The 20,477-nt window shown below is 38.2% G+C and overlaps 1 protein-coding gene across 2 annotated transcripts in view; it reads left to right on the forward strand.

Moving 5' to 3' along the window:
* LOC124622634 (regulator of nonsense transcripts 3B) overlaps positions 1-20,477 on the forward strand; it is an 81,787-nt gene that overhangs the window by 48,844 nt on the left and 12,466 nt on the right. The window contains exon 5 of one of the 2 annotated variants that reach the window (XM_047148414.1): positions 8,285-8,460. In XM_047148414.1, coding sequence (XP_047004370.1) covers positions 8,285-8,460 — 176 coding nt within the window. The remainder of the gene's footprint in view (positions 1-8,284; positions 8,461-20,477) is intronic. The other variant, XM_047148420.1, reaches the window with a different exon arrangement.

Genomic DNA, 20,477 nt, shown 5'->3' on the forward strand with positions numbered 1-20,477 from the left:
TGGGGGTGTGTACAGCATGTCTTGCTGTGTTTTCAGCTTACGAATGAGAACATCCACAGACAGGAACCAATCATCCTTCTCCGTTTCCAGGATGAATTAAATACTGCCATTAATGAAATTCAGATGCCTCAAAAACTGATGAAATGCATCTTTTATGTGAGGCCATACCACAAATGTATTATTCCTGTACCTACAGAATGTTGTTGGTTGGAGTCTTGCCAAGTTCAATGCCTTGTCCTCAGAGTTCCCATAAGTGAATTACTCACCAGATCGGACAGAGGGCTTGTTGTGGTATTTCTATCAGTCCATTCTTAAAACTCACCTTTAAATTGACAGTAAAATGACATGAACACATAATCAAACAAAGAAGTTATACCTTTGTCAAAATTCGGGCCAATAAAAAGGTAGGACCCTCAAGAATCTTAGACTTTACCGAGGTGTGGTAACTTGCGTGCCTGTACGATACAAGTAACTGTACTATAGTTGTAACAACAACAACAACAATGGAGGATTATCTGTGGAGAGGTCAGACCAACCTATGGATCTGTGGTTCCTGAAGAGGGCAGCAGCCGTTTCAGTAGTTGCAGGAGATTATGAACTGCAGATTGAAACTGAGAAGCAGTGGAAAGATGAAATTAAGGAGATGAGACCTGGATAAGTTGAAAGAAACAGAAGTTGTTGAGAGTTTCAAAGGGAGTGTTAGACAACGATTGACTGTGACTGCAAGAAGGGATACAGTGCAAAACAAATGAGTAGCTTTTAGAGATCAAATAATGAAGGCAATAGAGGACAAAACGAGCAGATATTTGACCCAGATTAAATCCTCTAACTCATCATCATCAACAGCACACAAGATATGAAATTTAACTGGGGAAAGTTGGCAAAAGGGAGTACAGACATCAAAAAATGAGACTGACAGAAAGTGAAAATCAGCTAAGGAGGAACACCTAGAGGACAAATTCAAGGCTGTAGAAACATGTTTGAATACGGAAAAAATTGATGCCATCCATAGAAAAATTAGAGAAGTGACTGTATGAATATCATTAGCTCAGATGAAAAGCAGGACTAAGCATATAAATTAATGATGGAAGGAATAAACAGAAGAGCTAAACAAGGAAAATGAACTGAAAGACATTTTCATAAGGAAACTGGAAGTAAAGGAAGATGAGATGGGAGATATAATAATGTGAAAAGTAATGACAGAATTCTGAAAAACCTAAGTTGGAATAAACAACATTCCCTCAACATTATTGAGATCCTTTGGGAGGAGCCAGCCATAGTTGCAAAATACTAAAATGAATTAGTTAGGAAAGAATGAAAAAACTGGTAGAGCCTGACATCAAAGAAGATCAGTTTGGGTTCCAGGAAATGTAGGACACAATATGCATTTCTAACTTTATGATTAATGTTAGAAAATAGGTTAAAGAAAGGCAGAGGTACATTTATTACATTTGTAGATTTAGATAAAGCCTTTGGGAATGTTGACTACAATCTTCACAATTCTGTAGGTATCAAGGATAAAACACAGAGATTGCAGTTACAAGAGTGAAAGAACATGAAAGGGAAGGGGACAGAGAAGTAGCCCATCCCCGATGTTATTCACCATGTACATTGATAAAGCTGTGTAGCCAACCAAGAAGAGATTTGGAGTGGGAATTGAAATTCTGGGAGAAGAAATAATAGCTTTGAGGTTTTTGTCAATGACATTGTTACTGTAGCAAAAATCCTGGAAGATACGTGAAACGAAAAGTACAGTGTCTTGTAAGATGAATGTGAACAAAAGTAAAACAGAGGTAACGTAATGTAGATCAGGTGATGCTGAGGACATCAGATTAGGAAATGATACTAAAAATAATACGAGATGGAATCCAAAATTTTTGGGACTGGTGCTGCCATCTGGAAAGTAGGAGTAGTAGATTTGTGCACCGCTAGGTGGCAAGAGCTGCATATCTGATGAGTCAGTGTGTAGAGTGGCACTCAGCTGGGAGGACGTATTGCGTGTCCACAGTGATTTCCGTAATACTCTGTGTTTGATGCATGGCGATTTTACGATGGATCCGCGAACAGAACAGAATGGGCGAATAAAATTCTGTTCAAATCTCGGGAAAAGTGATGCAGAGATCCTTGCAATGATTCAACAAGTGTTTGGGGCACAAAGCACCAATCGTCCCAGTGGAAGATCCCGGGCTCTCCAAGACCCAAAAAAGCGAGTCAGATGAAAACGAAAGTGAAGAGCATGATCATCGTTTTCTTTTATACTAAGGCAATTGTGCACAAAAAATTCATCCCACCCAATCAAACAGTGAATTCCGTGTACTACTGTGACGGCTCCGTGAAAACGTGTGGCGATGACGGCCCGAACTTTGGCGTCAAGGGAACTGGCTGCTGCATCACGACAACGTGCCCTGTCACACGTCCTTGCTCACCAGGACCTTTTGGCAAAAAACAACATGGCGGTTGTACCCCACCCACCGTACTCACCAGATTTGGCACCTTGCGACTTCGTGCTATTCCCAAAACTGAAACTCAAGTTGAAATGTCATCAGTTCGACACTCTAGAGAGGATTCAAGAAGCATTGCTGGCAGTGATAAATGCCCTCAAAGAACAAGACTTCCATAAAATGTACGACCAGTGGCAGAAGTGCTGGGACCGGTGTGTACAAGCGGATTGGAACTACTTCGTGGGTGATGGTGACTAGAAGTCCAAAGGTAAGATTTTCAACAGATGGCAGCACCAGTCGTGAAAATTTTGGATAGCACCTCATAGATGATTTTTGCTATTTGGGCAACAAAGTAACTGATGATGCCCAGAGTAGAGAGGATGTAAAATACAGACTGGCAGTAGCAAGAAAAGAATTTTTGAAAAAGAGAAATCTCTTGACATTGAATATAAATTTAAATATTAGGAAGTATTTGTCTGGATTGTAGCCTTGTAGGGAAGCGAAACATGGACAATAAACAGTTTGGACAAGGAGAAAATAGAAGAGTTTGAAATTTGGTGCTATAGAATAATGCTTGAGGATGGATGGCAAATCGAATAAATAATGAAGAAGTTTCAAATTTGGTTGGGTAAAAAAAAAATTATGGCACAGCCTGATTAAAAGAAGCAATCATTGATAGGGCACATAAACATAACACCAGGAAAAACTCAAATCTGCATGTTTTACATACAAACACTCAACTCTGTAAAAAGGGAGCTTTCAATGTGGCCCTCCAACTGTTCAATAATCTTCCCACTAGTATTAAGTCCATCAAAGACAACATAAAATTTAGCAACGCCCTGAAGTCATATTTGTTGTGTCACTGTTTTTACTCTATAAATGAATACCTAGAACAGTAATCTTGCTATTTACGTTAAACTGAAAACACTAAGGAATGGAGTGAAGTAAACTTAACCAATCTTTGCAATTAATACATTAGGATACTTTATGTTAATATATGTTAACAATAATTAACTGATATTTTCCGGCATCTGTAACACACTGTGTACCATCATATCACATGGAACAAATAAATAAATCCTCAGGCACCAATGAATCTTCAATGTGATGATGATAGGTAGTGCGGAAGGTAAATATTAAGGGAGGGAGACCAACGCTGAAATTTAGTAAGCAGGTTCAGATGCATGTTACTGATGTAATTATGCAGGGATGTAGAGACTGGCATATGAAATACTAGGATGGAGAGCTGTATCAAATCAGTCTTCAGGCTTAAAACCACCACCACCACCACCACCAACAACAACAACAACAACAACAACAACAAGAAGATGTAAAGATATTTTGTTGCATCAAAAAACAGATGCAGATTCCTTTACAAATTTGTGTCACTTCATTCATTGGCCAATCAACATGGGAGATCCATTAATCACCTGTATTGTACAAACGAACTAGTCAGCACTGGTAGAGCATTGTATAGATGTGGGTTACTCTTTCATCTACAGTAACATGTTGATTTTAGCTTCCACATTGTCATTTTGGGACTCACCGGTCAAGAAAGTGCTTGAGATTCAATTTGTGGAACATTTAAAAATTGTGATAGTGGCTTTAATTTGGACAATGTATGAAATGCAGTCCTTACTTTGTGAACAAAATATTGGTGGAAGACTTGCAGTTTGTATAGCTGCATATCCAGAATTTAATTTATTGTAGCTGCACTGTTTGCCTACCCATAATATGTGCGCCATGTAAATTGTCCTCCTCCAATGAGTAAGTAACCCATTTTCTATAGTATAAATAACACATTGTATATGAAGCTATTGTTCAGTTTGTGTGATACTCATTCTGCAGAAATAAATTGGAAAAATTATTAATGTGATCCACTATAAATGCCACTGTATCTCGCAAATGATTGGAATACTTCATTTATCCATACATGATTTAATATGATGTTTTAGATTAAACAAAGGCAACCTAAGAGAGCTTAACATCACCTCTTTATAGACAGGGAAATCATATAAACACCACCACTTCTATTCATGTATGCAGGAAGAATGATTGTTTGAATTCCTCTGCGCATGCAGTAATTATTCTAATCTTATCCCCACAATCCCTATGTGAGCAACACATAGCAGATTTTAGTATACTCTTAGAGTTGTCATGTAAAGCCAGTTTGTGAAACTTTGTCAACAGACTTCTCGGGATAGTTTACGTCTATCTTCAGAAGTTAGACAGTTCAGGTTTTTCAGCATCTCTGTGACACTTTCCCATGGATCAGACAAACCTTTGACCCTTTTTGCAGCCTTTCTCTGTATATGTTCAATATTTCCTGATAGTCGTATTTGGTACAGGCTCTTGAACAATATTCTTGAACTGGTCACACGAGTGATTTGTAAGCAATCTCCTTTGTAAACTGCCTGCACTTCCCAAGTATTCTACCAATAAACAGAAGTCTACAACCTGCTTTACCTCACAACTGAGTCTGTGTGATAATTCCATTTCATATCCATACAGAGCATTACACCCAGGTACTTGTATGAGTTGGCCAATTCCAACTCATTGATTTACAGTTAGAGGATACTATTCTTTTTCATTTTGTGAAGTGCACAATTTTACATTTCTGAACACTTAAAACAAGTTGCCAATCTGTGCACCACTTTGAAATATTATCAAGATCTGACTGAATATTTATGCAACTTCTTTCAGACTGTGCTTCATTATAGGTAACTGCATCATATGCAAAAAGTCTGAATTACTATTAATATTGTCTGCAAGGTCATTAATATACAACATGAACAATAAGGGTCCCAACACACTTTCCTGGAGCACAGCTGAAGTTACTTCTACATCGGACAGTGATTTTCCATCCAAGGTAACATGCTGCGCCCTCCCAACCAAAAAGTCTTCAGTCCAGTCACAAATTTCACTTTATACACTATACGATCATACTTTTGACAATAAATGTAGGTGGGGTACTGAGTCAGATGGTTTTCAAAAATTGAGATTGGTTGCATCTACCTGATTGCCTTGGTTCAAAGCTTTCACTAAATCATGTGAGAAAAGTGCAAGTTGAGTTTAACATCACCAATATTTACAGAATCCATGCTGCTTGGCATTGAGGAGGTCATTCTGTTCAGGATACCTCATTATGTTTGAGCACAGAATTTGTTCCAAGTTTCTACAACAAATCAATCTTGAGGATATTGGATTGTAGTTTTAAAGATCACTTCTACTACCCTTCTTGTGGGCAGGTGTGACCTGTGATTTTTCCCAAGAAGTGGGTGTGGCTTTATTTAGAGGGATATATTACAGATTATAGTTAGAAGAGGGGCTAACTCAGTCGCAAATTCAGTATAGAATCTCATAGGGATTTCATTGGGCCCTGGAGCTTTGTTCAATTTTAACAATTTCAGCTGTTTCTCAACACCACTGACACTGATACTTATTGCACTCATCTTTTCAGTGGTACAGGGATTAAATTGAGGGAAATGGTCCTGAATTTTCCTTTGTAAAGGAACATTTGAAAATGGAGTTAAACATTTCAGCTTTTGCTTTGCTACCCTCAGTTTCAGTTCCTGTCTGATTTGCTAGCAACTGGACACTAACTTAGGTGCCACTAACAGCCTTTACATACAGCCAGAATTTCTTTGGGTTTTGTGGAAGCTCATTTGACAATATCCTGCTGTGGTAGTCATTGAGGTCATCATATATTGTTCTCTTGACAGTAAAACCTGTTTTATTCAGCATCTCTCTATTATAGCCCTTTGCTTTGTTGTACACCTATTATGCAATAGTTCCCGTTTCTTTGGAAGTTTGTTTACAGTGACTGTATACCTTAAAGGGTCCCCTCAAATTATGAACTGTTCTACTGGATACGTATCTATCCAGCACATGGTCAGCTATTCTTTTAAACTTGTGCCATAGTTCCTCTGAAAGTTCCTGCCCTGTGGTGAAAGTTCCAAGTTTCTCACTGAGATATGACATTACCAATTTTTCATCTAACTTGCTGAACATATATATCTTTCTGCTTGTTTTAGTTATCCTTTGTACTTTGGTAATTATTGTTGCCACAACAGCATCATAGTCACTAATACCAGTTTTGATGTGGACAACCTCAAAGAGTTGAGGTATATTTGTTGCAATTAGATCCAATATATTTCCATCATGAGTGGGGTTCTGAACTATCTGTTCTAGGTAGTTTCCAAAGAAGGCATTTAGTAATGTTTCACTTGATGTCTTATCAAGCACACCACTAACAAAACTATAATTTTCCCAATTAATTGTTAGAAACATAAAACCTTCATTGGAGACTGTAGTATGATTGGGGAACTATCTCCAAGTGAACTGAGATTTTCTCTGAAGTTTTTGGTTACACCATGAAGTGAGTCTGGTGAGTGGTAGAAGGATCCAGTTATCTCTTGATGCCCATCCATGATACTGAGTCTTCCCCAAACAGTCTCACATGCAGCAGCAATTTCTATCTCGGCAGATTTTAGTTTCCCTACTGTGACACATACACACTGCCTCCATTTCCCAGTCGCCTATCCTTGTGATAAACACCCAAATTTTCCACAAAAATCTCGCTGCTATCAATTTCAGGTTTCAACCAGCTTTCTGTAGCCAGTATTATGTGAGCTTCACTGCTTCTCAGGAGCACTTCAAACTCAGGCACTTTGTTGCAAATACTTTGACAGTTAATCATTATGATTTTAATGCTCACACCTGTGGGAGGCATTTCTTTTGTTGATACTTCTGGGTTTGGTACAGTTATTATTATCTGGATTGGATGGATAGTTGCATAATCTAAAAATCCCTTGTGTGCACCCGAGACATAGTCAGTTACCTGAGTAGCAGCATCTGATGTTTAGTGCACAACAGAGCCATTTAGGGGGGACCACATAGCTGACAACCCTTTGACGCACATCCAAGAAATTGCCGTCTAACTTGTCACAGAACCTTTGAAATCTCTGGTTCCTTCCACTTGAATCAGAACCAAAGGGCCACAGTCAGCTCTGGGGACAATGCTGCAAATTATGAGTTTCATGGAAACTCCATGCATATGGCTGGTCTTCTCAATATTCTCTGCCAGTCACTGAAATTACCGAAGGGTGACCTGAGAGCCCAGGTGACAGGCATAGTTGTTCCAGTGTGTTCCACAAACTACAGCTGGTTGTACCATGTTCCCTCAATGGCTGTCGGAATAGCCTCTTCAACATTTTGAATGAGGCCCCCAGGCATATATACTGAATGCACCTGGTGTCCTTTCCCATCCCTTGCTGCCATTTTCCAAAGGGGTACCATCATTTGCCTTATGTAGTGCTCCAGAAATATTCAGCGCAGGGAGATACACTGGTCACAAGGGAAACTCGGCCTCAGGTGGTTGACCATACTCATGGCACTCAGAGCAAGTTAAAGGATTGGGCAGTAACAATCTATTGCTCGACAAATACATCTGCATCATTTACTTTCATTTATTATTTTTGATGAAGTCATAGTTTAATATTTAGGTGTCAAAGAAGGAAACTGCATTGAAAGTTTACATTAAAATTAAATTTGTTGCACATTTGTCAGAACCATTTGGATTGGTTGATTATAGTTGTAAAGTTTAAAAAAAAAAGGATATTTCTGCTACCAGAGATTAGCCATGCAATGATTGCTCCTGCATATCACATTAGCACAAAAGGAGGTATATTATGAGTGTTAAATATCAACTTGGGTAGTACTATGACGTCAGTTTGCAGTAAGGACATCCCATTGTGATTTCTCGTAAGAAACACTTTATTGTATTAAATACAGTTATCTTTGACATCACGTATTGTTTATGTTATTGGCAATGATTTTACAAGCAGGTGTTACGCAGTCATGAAACTGAAGATAATGAAGACAATAAAAGTGGGAAGGATGTGAAGGAGAAAGAATGGTCACCATTGCCTCAGGGACCACCGAGTAGCAAGAGAAGAGAAGATGATAAATTAAAACAGCGAGAAGAGAAAAAGAAAGAGAGGCCTGTACCAGACAACAGGTAACAATTATTGCAAATAAGAGTGTTTTATATTATCATCATAATCAAAGGAGGAGGAAACTGTTACAGAAGTTAACATGGAAATAGCTAGAAATGAATATTTTAAAGAAACTGAAGAATAGATAATAGCATGTAAATACATATCAGAGTTAAAGTTACGGAGGAAGAATAGATTGTTCATTAAGAAATGTTATTGCTGTTATGATAAAATTGTTCCATGGATTCAGTACTTCATGTTAGTTTTGGAGAGAGATTTGAGTTGCTGTTGATTTGCTATGCCATCATTAATTCATTATATGCTTGTATTTTATTTCAAATTTTAATTGTTTAAGGAGGCCTGCATTTGAAAATCAAGATACTCTTGAGTTAAAGCGCTAGAGCATTAATGTTCTTAAATGATCTTAAAATTCAAGTTATTGTTGTGTAGGCTTGGGGCACACTTCTGGCACTTCATAGAATTGTGGTTTACTCACCTGCAATGCACAAAGATAAAACAATTGCTAGTCTCACTCCCTGCTGTCTCTCAACTCCATACTCCTCCACTCACTCCTTCAGTCCTACTGTGTCTCTGTTCCATTCTTAATCTCTCCCTGGCCACTCTGTGGTATTCTACTTATTTTTTAGTATTTTTTTTTTCTTTCCCGACATTTGATGTTAGAGTTGTATTTTCTGTCTCCCTATTTTGTCCTGTGTCCTTTTTCAACCTGGTCCTTCTTCACTTTCTTTCTTAACCAGATATTTTCTCCACTTCTTCAGATTTACCTTGGGAAACATGACCAGCTCTACATAAGTATGGGCTAAAAGCAGTGTTAATGGATACACAAAAGTATAGTCCAGAATGAGCAGTGAAACTATGATTAGGAGTGAGCCCCAGATGACAATGAATAGAAGGAATGAGCAATTTGCGAAATTGTAAGCATGATCAAATACAAAGTCATGGGTCCAAGTTACCTCGAGCTTCATATAACCATACAAAGCAAATCCGAACAACACAGCAGGATTTTAAACTGCAGGTTAATATGTCGTGTGACAAACAGTCTTGTACAAGCAAGTGAACTGTGTGCCTGTCATTGCACAGTTATGTTTAATCTTCCTAGTGAGCATCTGGCTCCAGCTGTGGAACATATCACTGGCTTAACACAACCTGTACTAGTAAGCATTTGGCTCCCACTGCCTTAACACAAACGTTTACCACTCGTATTTATATTACCTTCAGTTGGGGCAGAAAACAACTCTACATTTAATGACTACATTGTGCCAAATAGGCCCTAGTCCTGACATTGGCCTGGACTGGCAAACAAAGGGGCAGAATGACACTGTGATCATCCAGTAAGGATTGAGTGATATCTCAGTATTGGGACTGGGCATTAGAGTGAAAGATGTCAATCCTGGTGGCCAGTCCACCAGCTTTGTGATTGTACTGTGACACAATGTAAAACACAAAGTTTGATTCCACTCATTCCCTCATTTTTTAACACATTTTGGCTGTCTGCTAAAGGTATCAGTCTGTTATGCATAGATTGCTACAACTGTATTTTTCAAGTGTCATTTTCTTATTTGAAGTTTAGTATGCATTAAACAATTAAGTATTGGATTTTTCATGCTTCAGGATTTTGAAAGTTGTTTAAGTATTACAAAATAGTCTCAAGGGGGAAAAGGTCTAACATTTATGACATATTGTTTGCTTTGGGTTCAGTGAAGAGGTGCAGGCAGTGGAAGCAGCTCAAAACATTTGTAGTGTGTGGGGGGAGAGTGCTGTCAGACAAACCACGTCTGAGTAGGATTTCGTTGTTTCAAGAAGAACGTTCTGATGTGAATGATTTTCAACCTTCAGAATGTTTCTATAATTGAAATATATCATGAATGGTGACATTTCCATTCAATAGGCTAGGTGGAAGTGTTGGGTGTGGGAGCACTGTAAGCTCTAATACAAGGGTGGTTTGAAAAGTTCTCGGAACGGAATAGAAAAATAGTACTTACATCACTGAAACTTTTTTTTTTATTTTTCAATGTAGTCCCCTTGGAGATTAATGCACTTGGCTCAATGATGTTCCAGTGCCTCGATTCCATCTTGAAAATGAGTTTCTTCTAGGCCTGCAAAATAGGTGTCAACTCTGGCTATCAGTTCTTCGTTTGAAGTGAATCTTTGTCCACCAAGAAAAATTTTCAGTTCTGTGAAGAGATTGAAGTCTGACAATGCCATATCAGGTGAATAAGGTGGGTGTGGAAACAATTCATACCTTAGTTCATGTAATTTTGCCATGGCGACAGCACATGTGTGTGGGCACACCCATCTTGCAGGTAATCTGTTCATTTCTAATTCTTCAGTTAAAATGTGATGTACCGTTTCAGATGACATCTGGTAAACACGAGCAATTTCACGCACTTGCATTCGGCAATCCTCCATGACCATTTTGTGGGCTTTTGGAATGATATCGGGAGTAGTGACTCATCGTGGCTGACCACTGTGCGGATTATCATCTAAGCTCTCGCGATCAAATTTAAATTCATTTGTCCACGTGGCAACAGTTTAATATGAAGGAGCATGATCCCCCTGTGTATTCTGGAAATTGGCATGAATGTCTTTTGCTTTCATACCTTTTGTTACAAAGTACTTAATCACTGCTCGAATCTCGATTTCCATCCCCCTCCCATCTTTGTAAATCACTACGCAGGAACAACAGCAACATCACCGCCACACCTCTCTTCCAAGAGCACTGAGGTGGCACATATTTACAGGCAACAGTCCAATGGATATCACGTGAACAACTCGTTGCTCAAGCGTTGACGTCTCATGGTGATTCTGAGAACTTTTCAAACCACCCTCGTACAAAGCAACATAAGTCAAAGAGTCACTATTACTGTATTTTTGCTTGAACGTCATCAGTGACTATAGTTTGCATTTGAAAGATGTGGCCACCGAGGACCAGAAAACGAAAAGTATATATCAGCGAGTTTTATTTCCATTTCCATAACTAGGTTTAGTGTTTGCAGTGTGCTGGCTAATAATACTCAGATGCTCCAGCTGTAAATTAAACATTGTAAATTGATAATTACCACAGTTATTTTTATTTTTCTCTCATATGCATCCTGTAAACTGGGAAGCTTATTCACCAGACACTATTGCATTTTTGGACAGTCTCCAGTGGCTATACAGGGCTATTTAAAAAAAATGGAACAGATTTCAAACATTTGTTGCTTCCAAACTACAAAAGATAGTAACATAATTATAACATTCCTGTAAAGAGAAAAGTTCAAAATTTTATGCATTCAATGTGAGCAACATGTGTTACATGCCAAATATGAAAACAGTGGCTCATTTCCTGCCACACAAGAAGCAGCTGGTCTTTCTTTATTGAATTCATGGCTTCAACGGTGCGATGTCACAGACTCTCAAGAGTGTCAGGCACAGGGAAGGAGGGGGGTGGGGGTGGGGGGAGGACACAGTCTTTTACATAACCAAACATATAAAAGTCATAATGTGTGAGGTTTGGAGACCTGGGAGGCCACCAATAATGAAGTTTATCTACTGCTCCTCGTCTTCCAATCCAACATCCTGGAAAGGTGTCATTCAGGTAACATTGGATGTGCTTGGAGAAATGACTTAACAAACATAGCCTTCAGTTCATGAGCTACTAATGAAACAAAAATGACAACAGAGTTCATTGTTATAATTACATTAATTCTGCAGATAATTGCATAACAAATATTACGGGTTGCTGTGTAGCTGAAATGGCAGTAACTATACACGTTCTTTATGTTATATCTAGTTAATCAATCAGTTTTCTGCACTCCTGGTTCCACTCTTTTAAAATATACTGACCACTTATTATTTGAATAAATAAAATGCTCTTTTCTCTGTTTTACTTGTATTTGACATGGCTTGGCAGCATCACAAAATGATGACTAAGGAAAGAATACGTAGTTGATGAACTTTCAGGACTGGAGCTGAATTATCTTACTATGTTCACTAGATATTTACTTGTGGTTTTGATGAAGTAATCTGAACAATTCTTGCACAGCAAATGGCATAGAGTTAGAAAACTTAATTCTTTGACTGCAAAAAAATTATTTTTTGAGCAAATTGTGATTTCTCCCATCTTTTACGTAATTTACTATAACAATGAGAGAATGTTTAAGTTCTTTTGGTGACATGTGCCTTGAAATATTCATATTCTAATGATGTCTTTGGTTTTCGTATTTTACAGTTATTGAGTGCAATGAAATGTCATTGGCAGATATATTAACCATCAGTGTTAATAATTTCTTCCCCATTGTCTTTAATGACTATTTTGATACTGTTAATGCAATATGTGTAATGTTGTTAAGACTAATTAAATGTAAGCTTCAGTCCGGGGGAGCAAAGATAAATTTTGGCTACAACTGTAAGTTGTGTATAGCTTGTGGCAAATTTACTTAACCCATTATCGCTATCATCTGACTTTCTGGGAAGTATACATTTTACTGGAACAAGACATTCTACAGATTCTAAAGGCTGAAAAATGAAAAGTTAAAGGCCTACATATCACCTCTGCAATTGTGCAAACTCTTGTTTGTTCCTTTTACAGAAATTGCAAATAAAAGTTCCATAACACCTTTACAATGGCATAATTTCTCACATGTAGCTGTAATACATATATGTAATGTAGTTCACTCAAAAACATACTTATAGATCATAACTGCAATTTTTCATGAAATAAGTAACTACTGTAAATAATAATACTCAATATAGCTTGCTTCATACTTTATCAGGCCTATTGTAGTATCATTTTTGCAGTATAATGGTTCTTTATGCACCTCCTTTTATAAATAATATTATATGTTATATGACAAGTTAAAAATTACAGACTTTGTAGTTTAAATTGGGCACCATTGTTTGCAAAACACACCTCAAGATCAACTTGAAAACAATGTGTCTTGTAATCGGCATCAATCTGAATAATATGACTTTGGGAATATAGTACTCACTCAATTCATGACCGCCCATCATTGGCATCATCATTAGTTGGTTTACTCATTGCTTTGTGTTGTTACCTCATTTTTTTCATTCATTTTTTGTACAATCACATCTTCAACTAGATGTCTCCATTCACAGCGATCTTCAGCACTGTAACACTTCATTGTCTCCACAACGGACAGTCTGCTGTGGAGGAAAAAAAAAAAAAAAAAAATTGGCTCGTTGGCAGGAAGACGCAAGCTTAGGGCAGTTTGCTGTGATTATTGGCATATAATGTATCTATGTTTGTTGCCGGGGTGTTAATGCTATTCACCCACAGTTGAGAAATTCTTACACAGGCAAAAACCGAGTCAGGGCTATATTCCAACATAGTGATAGTTGGACATCATGCATAAGCATGTGTGGATAGTATCGGCACATACTAAAGGTATCTGCCCTTGTGTACCATTGCATTACACCTTGATAATTCTGATATGAACATCGTGACAGCCCATAGGTGTTGTACGTATGAAACCATCAGGGATTAAATTAATAAAGTCTGCACTGATGTGAAGCACTGCATAACGAATTATTCCATTGCTCAGGTTGGTAAACTTTTTGTTATTTCGGGTCCTCTCTGTATCTGAACACTGCAAGCTGAAAAGCTCTTCAATATACAATAGATGCTTTCCTCTTTCGTTGACAAAGCATAAGCAGTGGTTATATTGCAATCATTATGAGTAGATGATACTTTTCATTCTTTCAGTATTTATAAACTGAATGATAATTTTGCTTAAGGTTAATTTATTGTAGGCATTATTGTCAGCATCTTGCATTCTTTGTTCCATGTTCTGATGACTGTTCCTCCTTTCATGTTAGCAGAATGTGGAATTAAACTTGAATTGCACACATTTACTACATTAATTTTCTCCACAGCTTTCTTAGCCTGCTTTTTAGGTCATATTATTCATAGCTTGTAAAGTCTCTGTGTTTGTTCATGTTTTACTATCACTGCTGTGTTGTTGTCTTTTCATTTGTTTTCCTCTGTTTTGGGGATAGTGACAGTATTCTTAAGAAAATATTTTCTAAATCTGTAACAATCAAAAGACATGTTGCTGCTCATAATGTTTGCAGTATAACCACTGGAGACTCTCCAAAAATTGAATCAGCTTTTCAGTTTTCAGGACACTTAAGAGTGAAAATCATAAATTATTGTGATAGTTATTTATGATGTTTGTCTGTAGACAGTGCATCTGGTTATTATTAGTAATTGTGCTCTATACCAGGCATGAGTAACCTTTTGTAAATTGCGGGGCTGATTCACATACTTACTTAAGCTTTCAGGCTGTCTCATAATATGACACAACAGAGCACTTCCAGCACATAAAGTCAAAACTGTAGCATTATGTGATGGAGGTCAGTTTCTTAGCTACTTTAGGTTAGATAGATCAATACTTGTTCTACGGTTCATGAATATGAAACTTCGTAATGATATGGCACATGCTAGTTTAATAAAAGTTTTCTTTACATGCCATAATTCAAGTTTTGCCCTGTAACCGAGCTACAAGTAGCGAAATTGAAAATCAATAAGGAAATATTAAAAAACCTCTCAATCATAAGTCCTTCCACTACTTCCAGTACCCCAGAGAGTAAGGGCACAAAACTTACGATACTGCAAACTTGATAATTCCTGTTTCTGTTTCTGCCAACTTAGTTTCTAGCTTTTGTGAATGCACAATTTTATTTATGAAATTGTGGTACTGGCTAATTCCTTAATAGAGCTTCTTTATGCATCTACTCCAATAGTCAAATTTCCATACTACTTGACTATGACACAGGCAGCACTTAAACACAGACCGTTCCAAAGTCCAAAGTGCATAATATCTTACTAATCCATGTTGATTTAAGCATGCTCATGTTACTGATACTTTAATTTATTAAAATAAGCCTTTGTTGTAAGGTTATGATGCTAAGTTGTAAGCCATTTGTATTAGTACATTGCATATTTCAACAGCATTTTATATTCTCTCACATTATGTAAAACAGTCTGACAGTGCTCCTGTAGTTAACCAATTCCACACTTGCAGAAACCTACTCGTTCGGAGTTAAAGGTGTCTTCAAGCTAGGTTTGGATTGCATTTTCAACCAGAAAGGAATTTTTGTGAGGAGTGGGAACATTAAACATTTGAGGGCACAAGCTCAAATGAAACAGTGTGCGAGAGCAATGATTTACAAAACTAACTCCTCTTTTGTAGTACCAATACTTGATGCAGTTTTGTTGGTTGTTTTTCTTATAATGCAACTAAAAGGTGTCTCAGTTTTTGGCAAAATGCCAGCTGCAATGAAACACCCCTGGGAAGGAATTTGTTGTGCACAACACCATTTTTTGTGCCAAAATGTGCAAAATACTTTCTCTTCAAGTCCTATGTAAATGAGGAGATGGGTTTTAGTTTCTTCTTAAGACATTAACATAAAACCATCAAAACTCGTCACCACTTATAATATGGCTTAGGAATGTTCAGTGAGCAAACAGATAACATTCAAGCAAAAATACAGTAACACTCAATGCTTTGATTTTTGTTGCTTTGAATTAAGCGAGTGTTACATCTACACCAGTCTCTGCACTGAGCCTATTGAATGCAAATGTCACAGCTCATCACATATCTTAATTATTAAGACTTCTTGGTTGTGGAAAATCATTCTTGCCAGAATGATCTTTCTTGAAACAAGAAGACCCTTTTCTGATGTGTTTTGTCCAGTAGCACTCTCCCCACACACAATACAAATGTTTCGAGGTGCCTCACTGCCTGTATCTCTCCATTAAACTCAAAGTGAATATGTTGCAAATGTTACATCTTTTTCCACTTGTGACACTATTTTATAACACTTAAACGACTTTCATAAGACTCAAGTGTACAGAATCCAATTTTTAATAGCAAGACATATAATATAACTTCAAATAAGAAAATGACACTTGATAAAAACTCTCATAGCAACCAACATGTGGTGTGTACTGCACACTGATCACTTTATTTATCAAAGTTATTTCATGTGGAAAATCAAACTAAAATAAGAAACAATTTTATGCATACCAGTGGGAAAGCAGAAATGTGCTCAAGATACTCCACACCATGTTCACCTGTTAGGATGTCAACCATTGTTAAGTGGTTGGTTGTGGGTGGCAGTGGCTGCTGGCCACTGTAGAGTGAGGAAACTCTCGAGTTTAAATTGTCCTGATCTTGACACAGCCACGAGTTCTTTTGCAAAAAGTTTTGCTATTGATGGTAGGTTAAAAAGTGAAGCAAATTATCTTTGAGGTTCTGTGAGATTGCTACCTTTAGCAGACAGTTACAATGCAGTTTAAATAATGAAGGAAGTCATGGGCTAGAACTCACGATTTTGTGTACATTGCAAACATTTTCTACTAGACTGAAAGCAGATACAGCACTGTAATACCTCAAGTGGAAGGCTACACTTCCTCCAGACACTTTGGTAACCTACAGTGTTGCCAGATTGTACAAAGAACTTAGAATTCTGAAGTGCAGCCTGTTTTATTGGCACTTTATGTGAATGATTTAGAATTAGCCTCTGTGATGGCTGGCCAGCAGCCATGTTTTATGTCTAAGCCTGTATCTCCTCTAAAATATTGAACATTCAGTGTGACGTGCCAGGTGGACAACAGCTGGCAACAACTAGATGTCACTCTGACCTGTGCCACATACACTGGTTATAGTAATGAATAGGCTGATACGAGTGTGTGGACCTGAGCCTATAGCTGCCGGAAAGGTGGTTGGAGGGGGGCTAAGTGGGAGTTGGCATGCAGTGGTACATGTATGTAGCAATTCAGCTTTGGGTGAGCTTGCTGAAGTTTCTGCTATTCTCAGTATCGTGGCTGGAGCTGATTGTGTTGGCAGGTCCTGGCTCTGACAAGTTTTGACTTGTAACATTTGTTGCTGATAATGGCACCCTGGTGTTGGGCTAAACGTGCAATCCTGTGTAATGATGATGCCTCATCTGTGGGCTCTGGCCTGGGTGCATCTAATGTCTGGGCCCATATGACTGGGCTGCCGACGTTGCCATATCTGGACCTAAAATATCTGAGGAATCTTGTCAGCTATGCTGGATTACACTGACAACATCATGTTTTTCATCAGATCACACTGTTGCACCACCCATGAATTGGACATTTGATGGAACAGAGCAGTGGTCAGGTGTTGGATACTGTTACACCCGCAAAATTACTGAAACTCCGATGATTCTAATTGCAGACAACTGTCACACTGTTATTTCAGGAGTTCCTTGTGTAAGAAAGATATTTGATAAGGCCTGTGTCAGTACTTGTGTTGTAAGCATTGTCATACAGTGAATTTGAGGTAGCATCAACCACCCAGAATCAAATTGCCCTCTTGAGCTGTCCATTATAATATAAATTTACCCACTCTCAATGGTGGTGTGGTTCAGGCCATACGTATAAAGGCTAAACAGGAGCAGCTTCATGTGGGCTTGCTGTTTGGGCCTGAACAATCCTTGCAATAAGCTTCATCTGTATTCCACAATAATATTCCAGTGCTGATATTTAATAGGTGTCACACAGAAAAAAATTATTCAATGCACTGGATCTATTTTCTTTGCCAATTGTTTGAGTCACTTCCATAGAACAGAATCTCACCCTTCAGATTGTTATATCTTGCCTCATGAATTGAGCTCCTTCATGAGTGATTATGAGAAATTCACGTCAATTGCATGTTGTCTTCTATTTGGTAACACAGTGCCTCAGTTATGTCAAAATTGTAGTCGGGTGCCCTCGGCAAGTGGGAGAGTGCATCTGCCTCGAAATGTTGAGAGTTGGGCATGTAATGAGTATCATGCTAATTACAAAGAAAAAAGACCTACATCCATAGGTGCTGCGCTGATCTCTCTGCTTGTTTGACTGAAGGCTGAGCAGAGAGATCAGTAGTTTATGGGCTATAATCAGGTGGGACTTGGTCCCTTAGTGGTATAAATGAAACTTTTTTGCCCATAATTAAGGCCTTGTGCCGCCATTTCTGTTTGGGAAAATTTTTATTGCAACATTGATAATGTTTTAGAGGCATACACCACCAATTATTAAATGGCATCAGCATTCAGTGCATCAACAGTGTGCAGGTACCATGTTGCAGTGCACCTTTTCATGATGTAAGCATTTTAAATGGCATGAAGGTTGCTAGGCAGAAGCAAATGTAACACACTTTCTTAATTATATGAAGACCTTCTAGCAGTTTGTGGACCAGTAAAAGGCAATATCTTTTTTGCACAACCAGATCAATGGTTGCTCTGTTTGGGTGTCCTAAGGAATAAAATTTCCATTGTATGTCACTTTACTGAAGATGGATTGTATTATTTTACATTTTTATGGTCTCACAGACTATTTTCTTCTGTGATGTACTTAGCCACGGGCTTAAGATGCACTTTGCTGAGATTATGGCTTAAATATTTAACAATAAACAAAGAAAGTGTATTTTGCAGTTGACTGTGAATGCAGTTGGACTGGAATCTATTGAAAGAAACTTCTAAATTTGTAACATGCTGCTCCTGTGATGTCATCTATGCAGTTTACACATTGTGTTATTCTTTGGATGAGCTGTTCCAAATGTCTTTGGAATATGAGAGGCATGCTTTTACCCCAAATAATAACCAGTTATACCTGTACATTCCATAATATATAGTTAATACTAAGCCAACTTCATTTCCATTTACAGTGGTAATTACTAGTAACATATTTCCCACATACTGTTGATTGGATCAGCAACCAACACAGTCAGGAAAAATCATTAGTCTACAATCACACTTTTATTTACGTAAATGACCACCGGTTTTAGACCAGGTCCCTTCATAAGGCCATCCCTTGGCTTGCAGCTGTCTAAGTACATGCATCTCACTGTACTGCTACTGAAGGGCACAACAAAATGGAACACATTACAGTTGTAATGTGCACACAACACTTTATTGCGCCTCATGATTATACTTTGTAAAGCTATGTTCACAGTGCAGTCATAAAAGAAAGATGGAAGTATTGTACTAACTACAGGTGAACTTACACTGCCGTTAGGGCCATTTTCAGAACTAGATATGGCTGAAAAAATTTTGCAGAACACACAGGTTCAGCTTGCAGCTGTTGATTTACTGTGAAATGTATTGTGCACAGTGTTCAAAACACTTGAAAGTTATCAAGAATATGTCTTAAATCAAATATAGTTTATCACTGAGAATAAAGTTTGAATTTTGCACAGCAATTACACATATTTGAAAATACACTGCATATCATATTGTCACGTAGAGGAAGGTGTAAGTGGATGAATGACGAACACTAACTTCACCTAGCGCAGGCTTATTCAGCACTTGCACATACAAGAGCGCAGAGCAAACTGCCTCCGGTCAGAACAAATAGAGTATATATACAGCTATAGAACATTCCAATACAATGATTCTTGCCATTTGTGGATACTTCTAGAATGTACTCGAACCGAATATAGAAATTAAAATTGTACAGTCCAGGTGAGTTTTGAACTCGATGGAACAGTTTAGTATCATATCCACTACACCACGCTGCTACTCAGCTTCTTCTGTGACATTGCTCCCTCCTTAAGAGAACAGCATCTCGGTGTTACATCCTCCTAGTCTGAGAACGAGTCATCAGTTCTGCATACTCCGACTCTCGATGACTGATGTTCGCCCTGGCAGTGATCTTCTTAGAACTTCCCTTGCTGCTACATTCTTTGTTACCTTTCCGCTTGTTGCCTGTTGCTGGAGCTTCAAATTTACCCTGGGTTGCAGGATCCTTATAGGGCTTCATTTGAAGGACGTGGATCGTATCTCTGATCCATCGTCTTGCGTCAGGGTCGAAATCTTCAACTTCATAAGTAACATCGGACAACTGTCTTACAACCTTATAAGGTACAAAGTAGCGCCTGAGGAGCTTCTCAGAGAGACCAACCTTCCGAACAGGAGTGAAGGTCCAGACGAGGTCACCAGGCTGGTAGACAACAGGGCAGTGGCGATTGTTTTCTTGAGCCTGCAGTGTGCAGAGTCGAGCTAACTGCCG

Source organism: Schistocerca americana, chromosome 1, assembly GCF_021461395.2.
Source record: "Schistocerca americana isolate TAMUIC-IGC-003095 chromosome 1, iqSchAmer2.1, whole genome shotgun sequence".
Taxonomy (NCBI): Eukaryota; Metazoa; Arthropoda; class Insecta; order Orthoptera; family Acrididae; genus Schistocerca; species Schistocerca americana.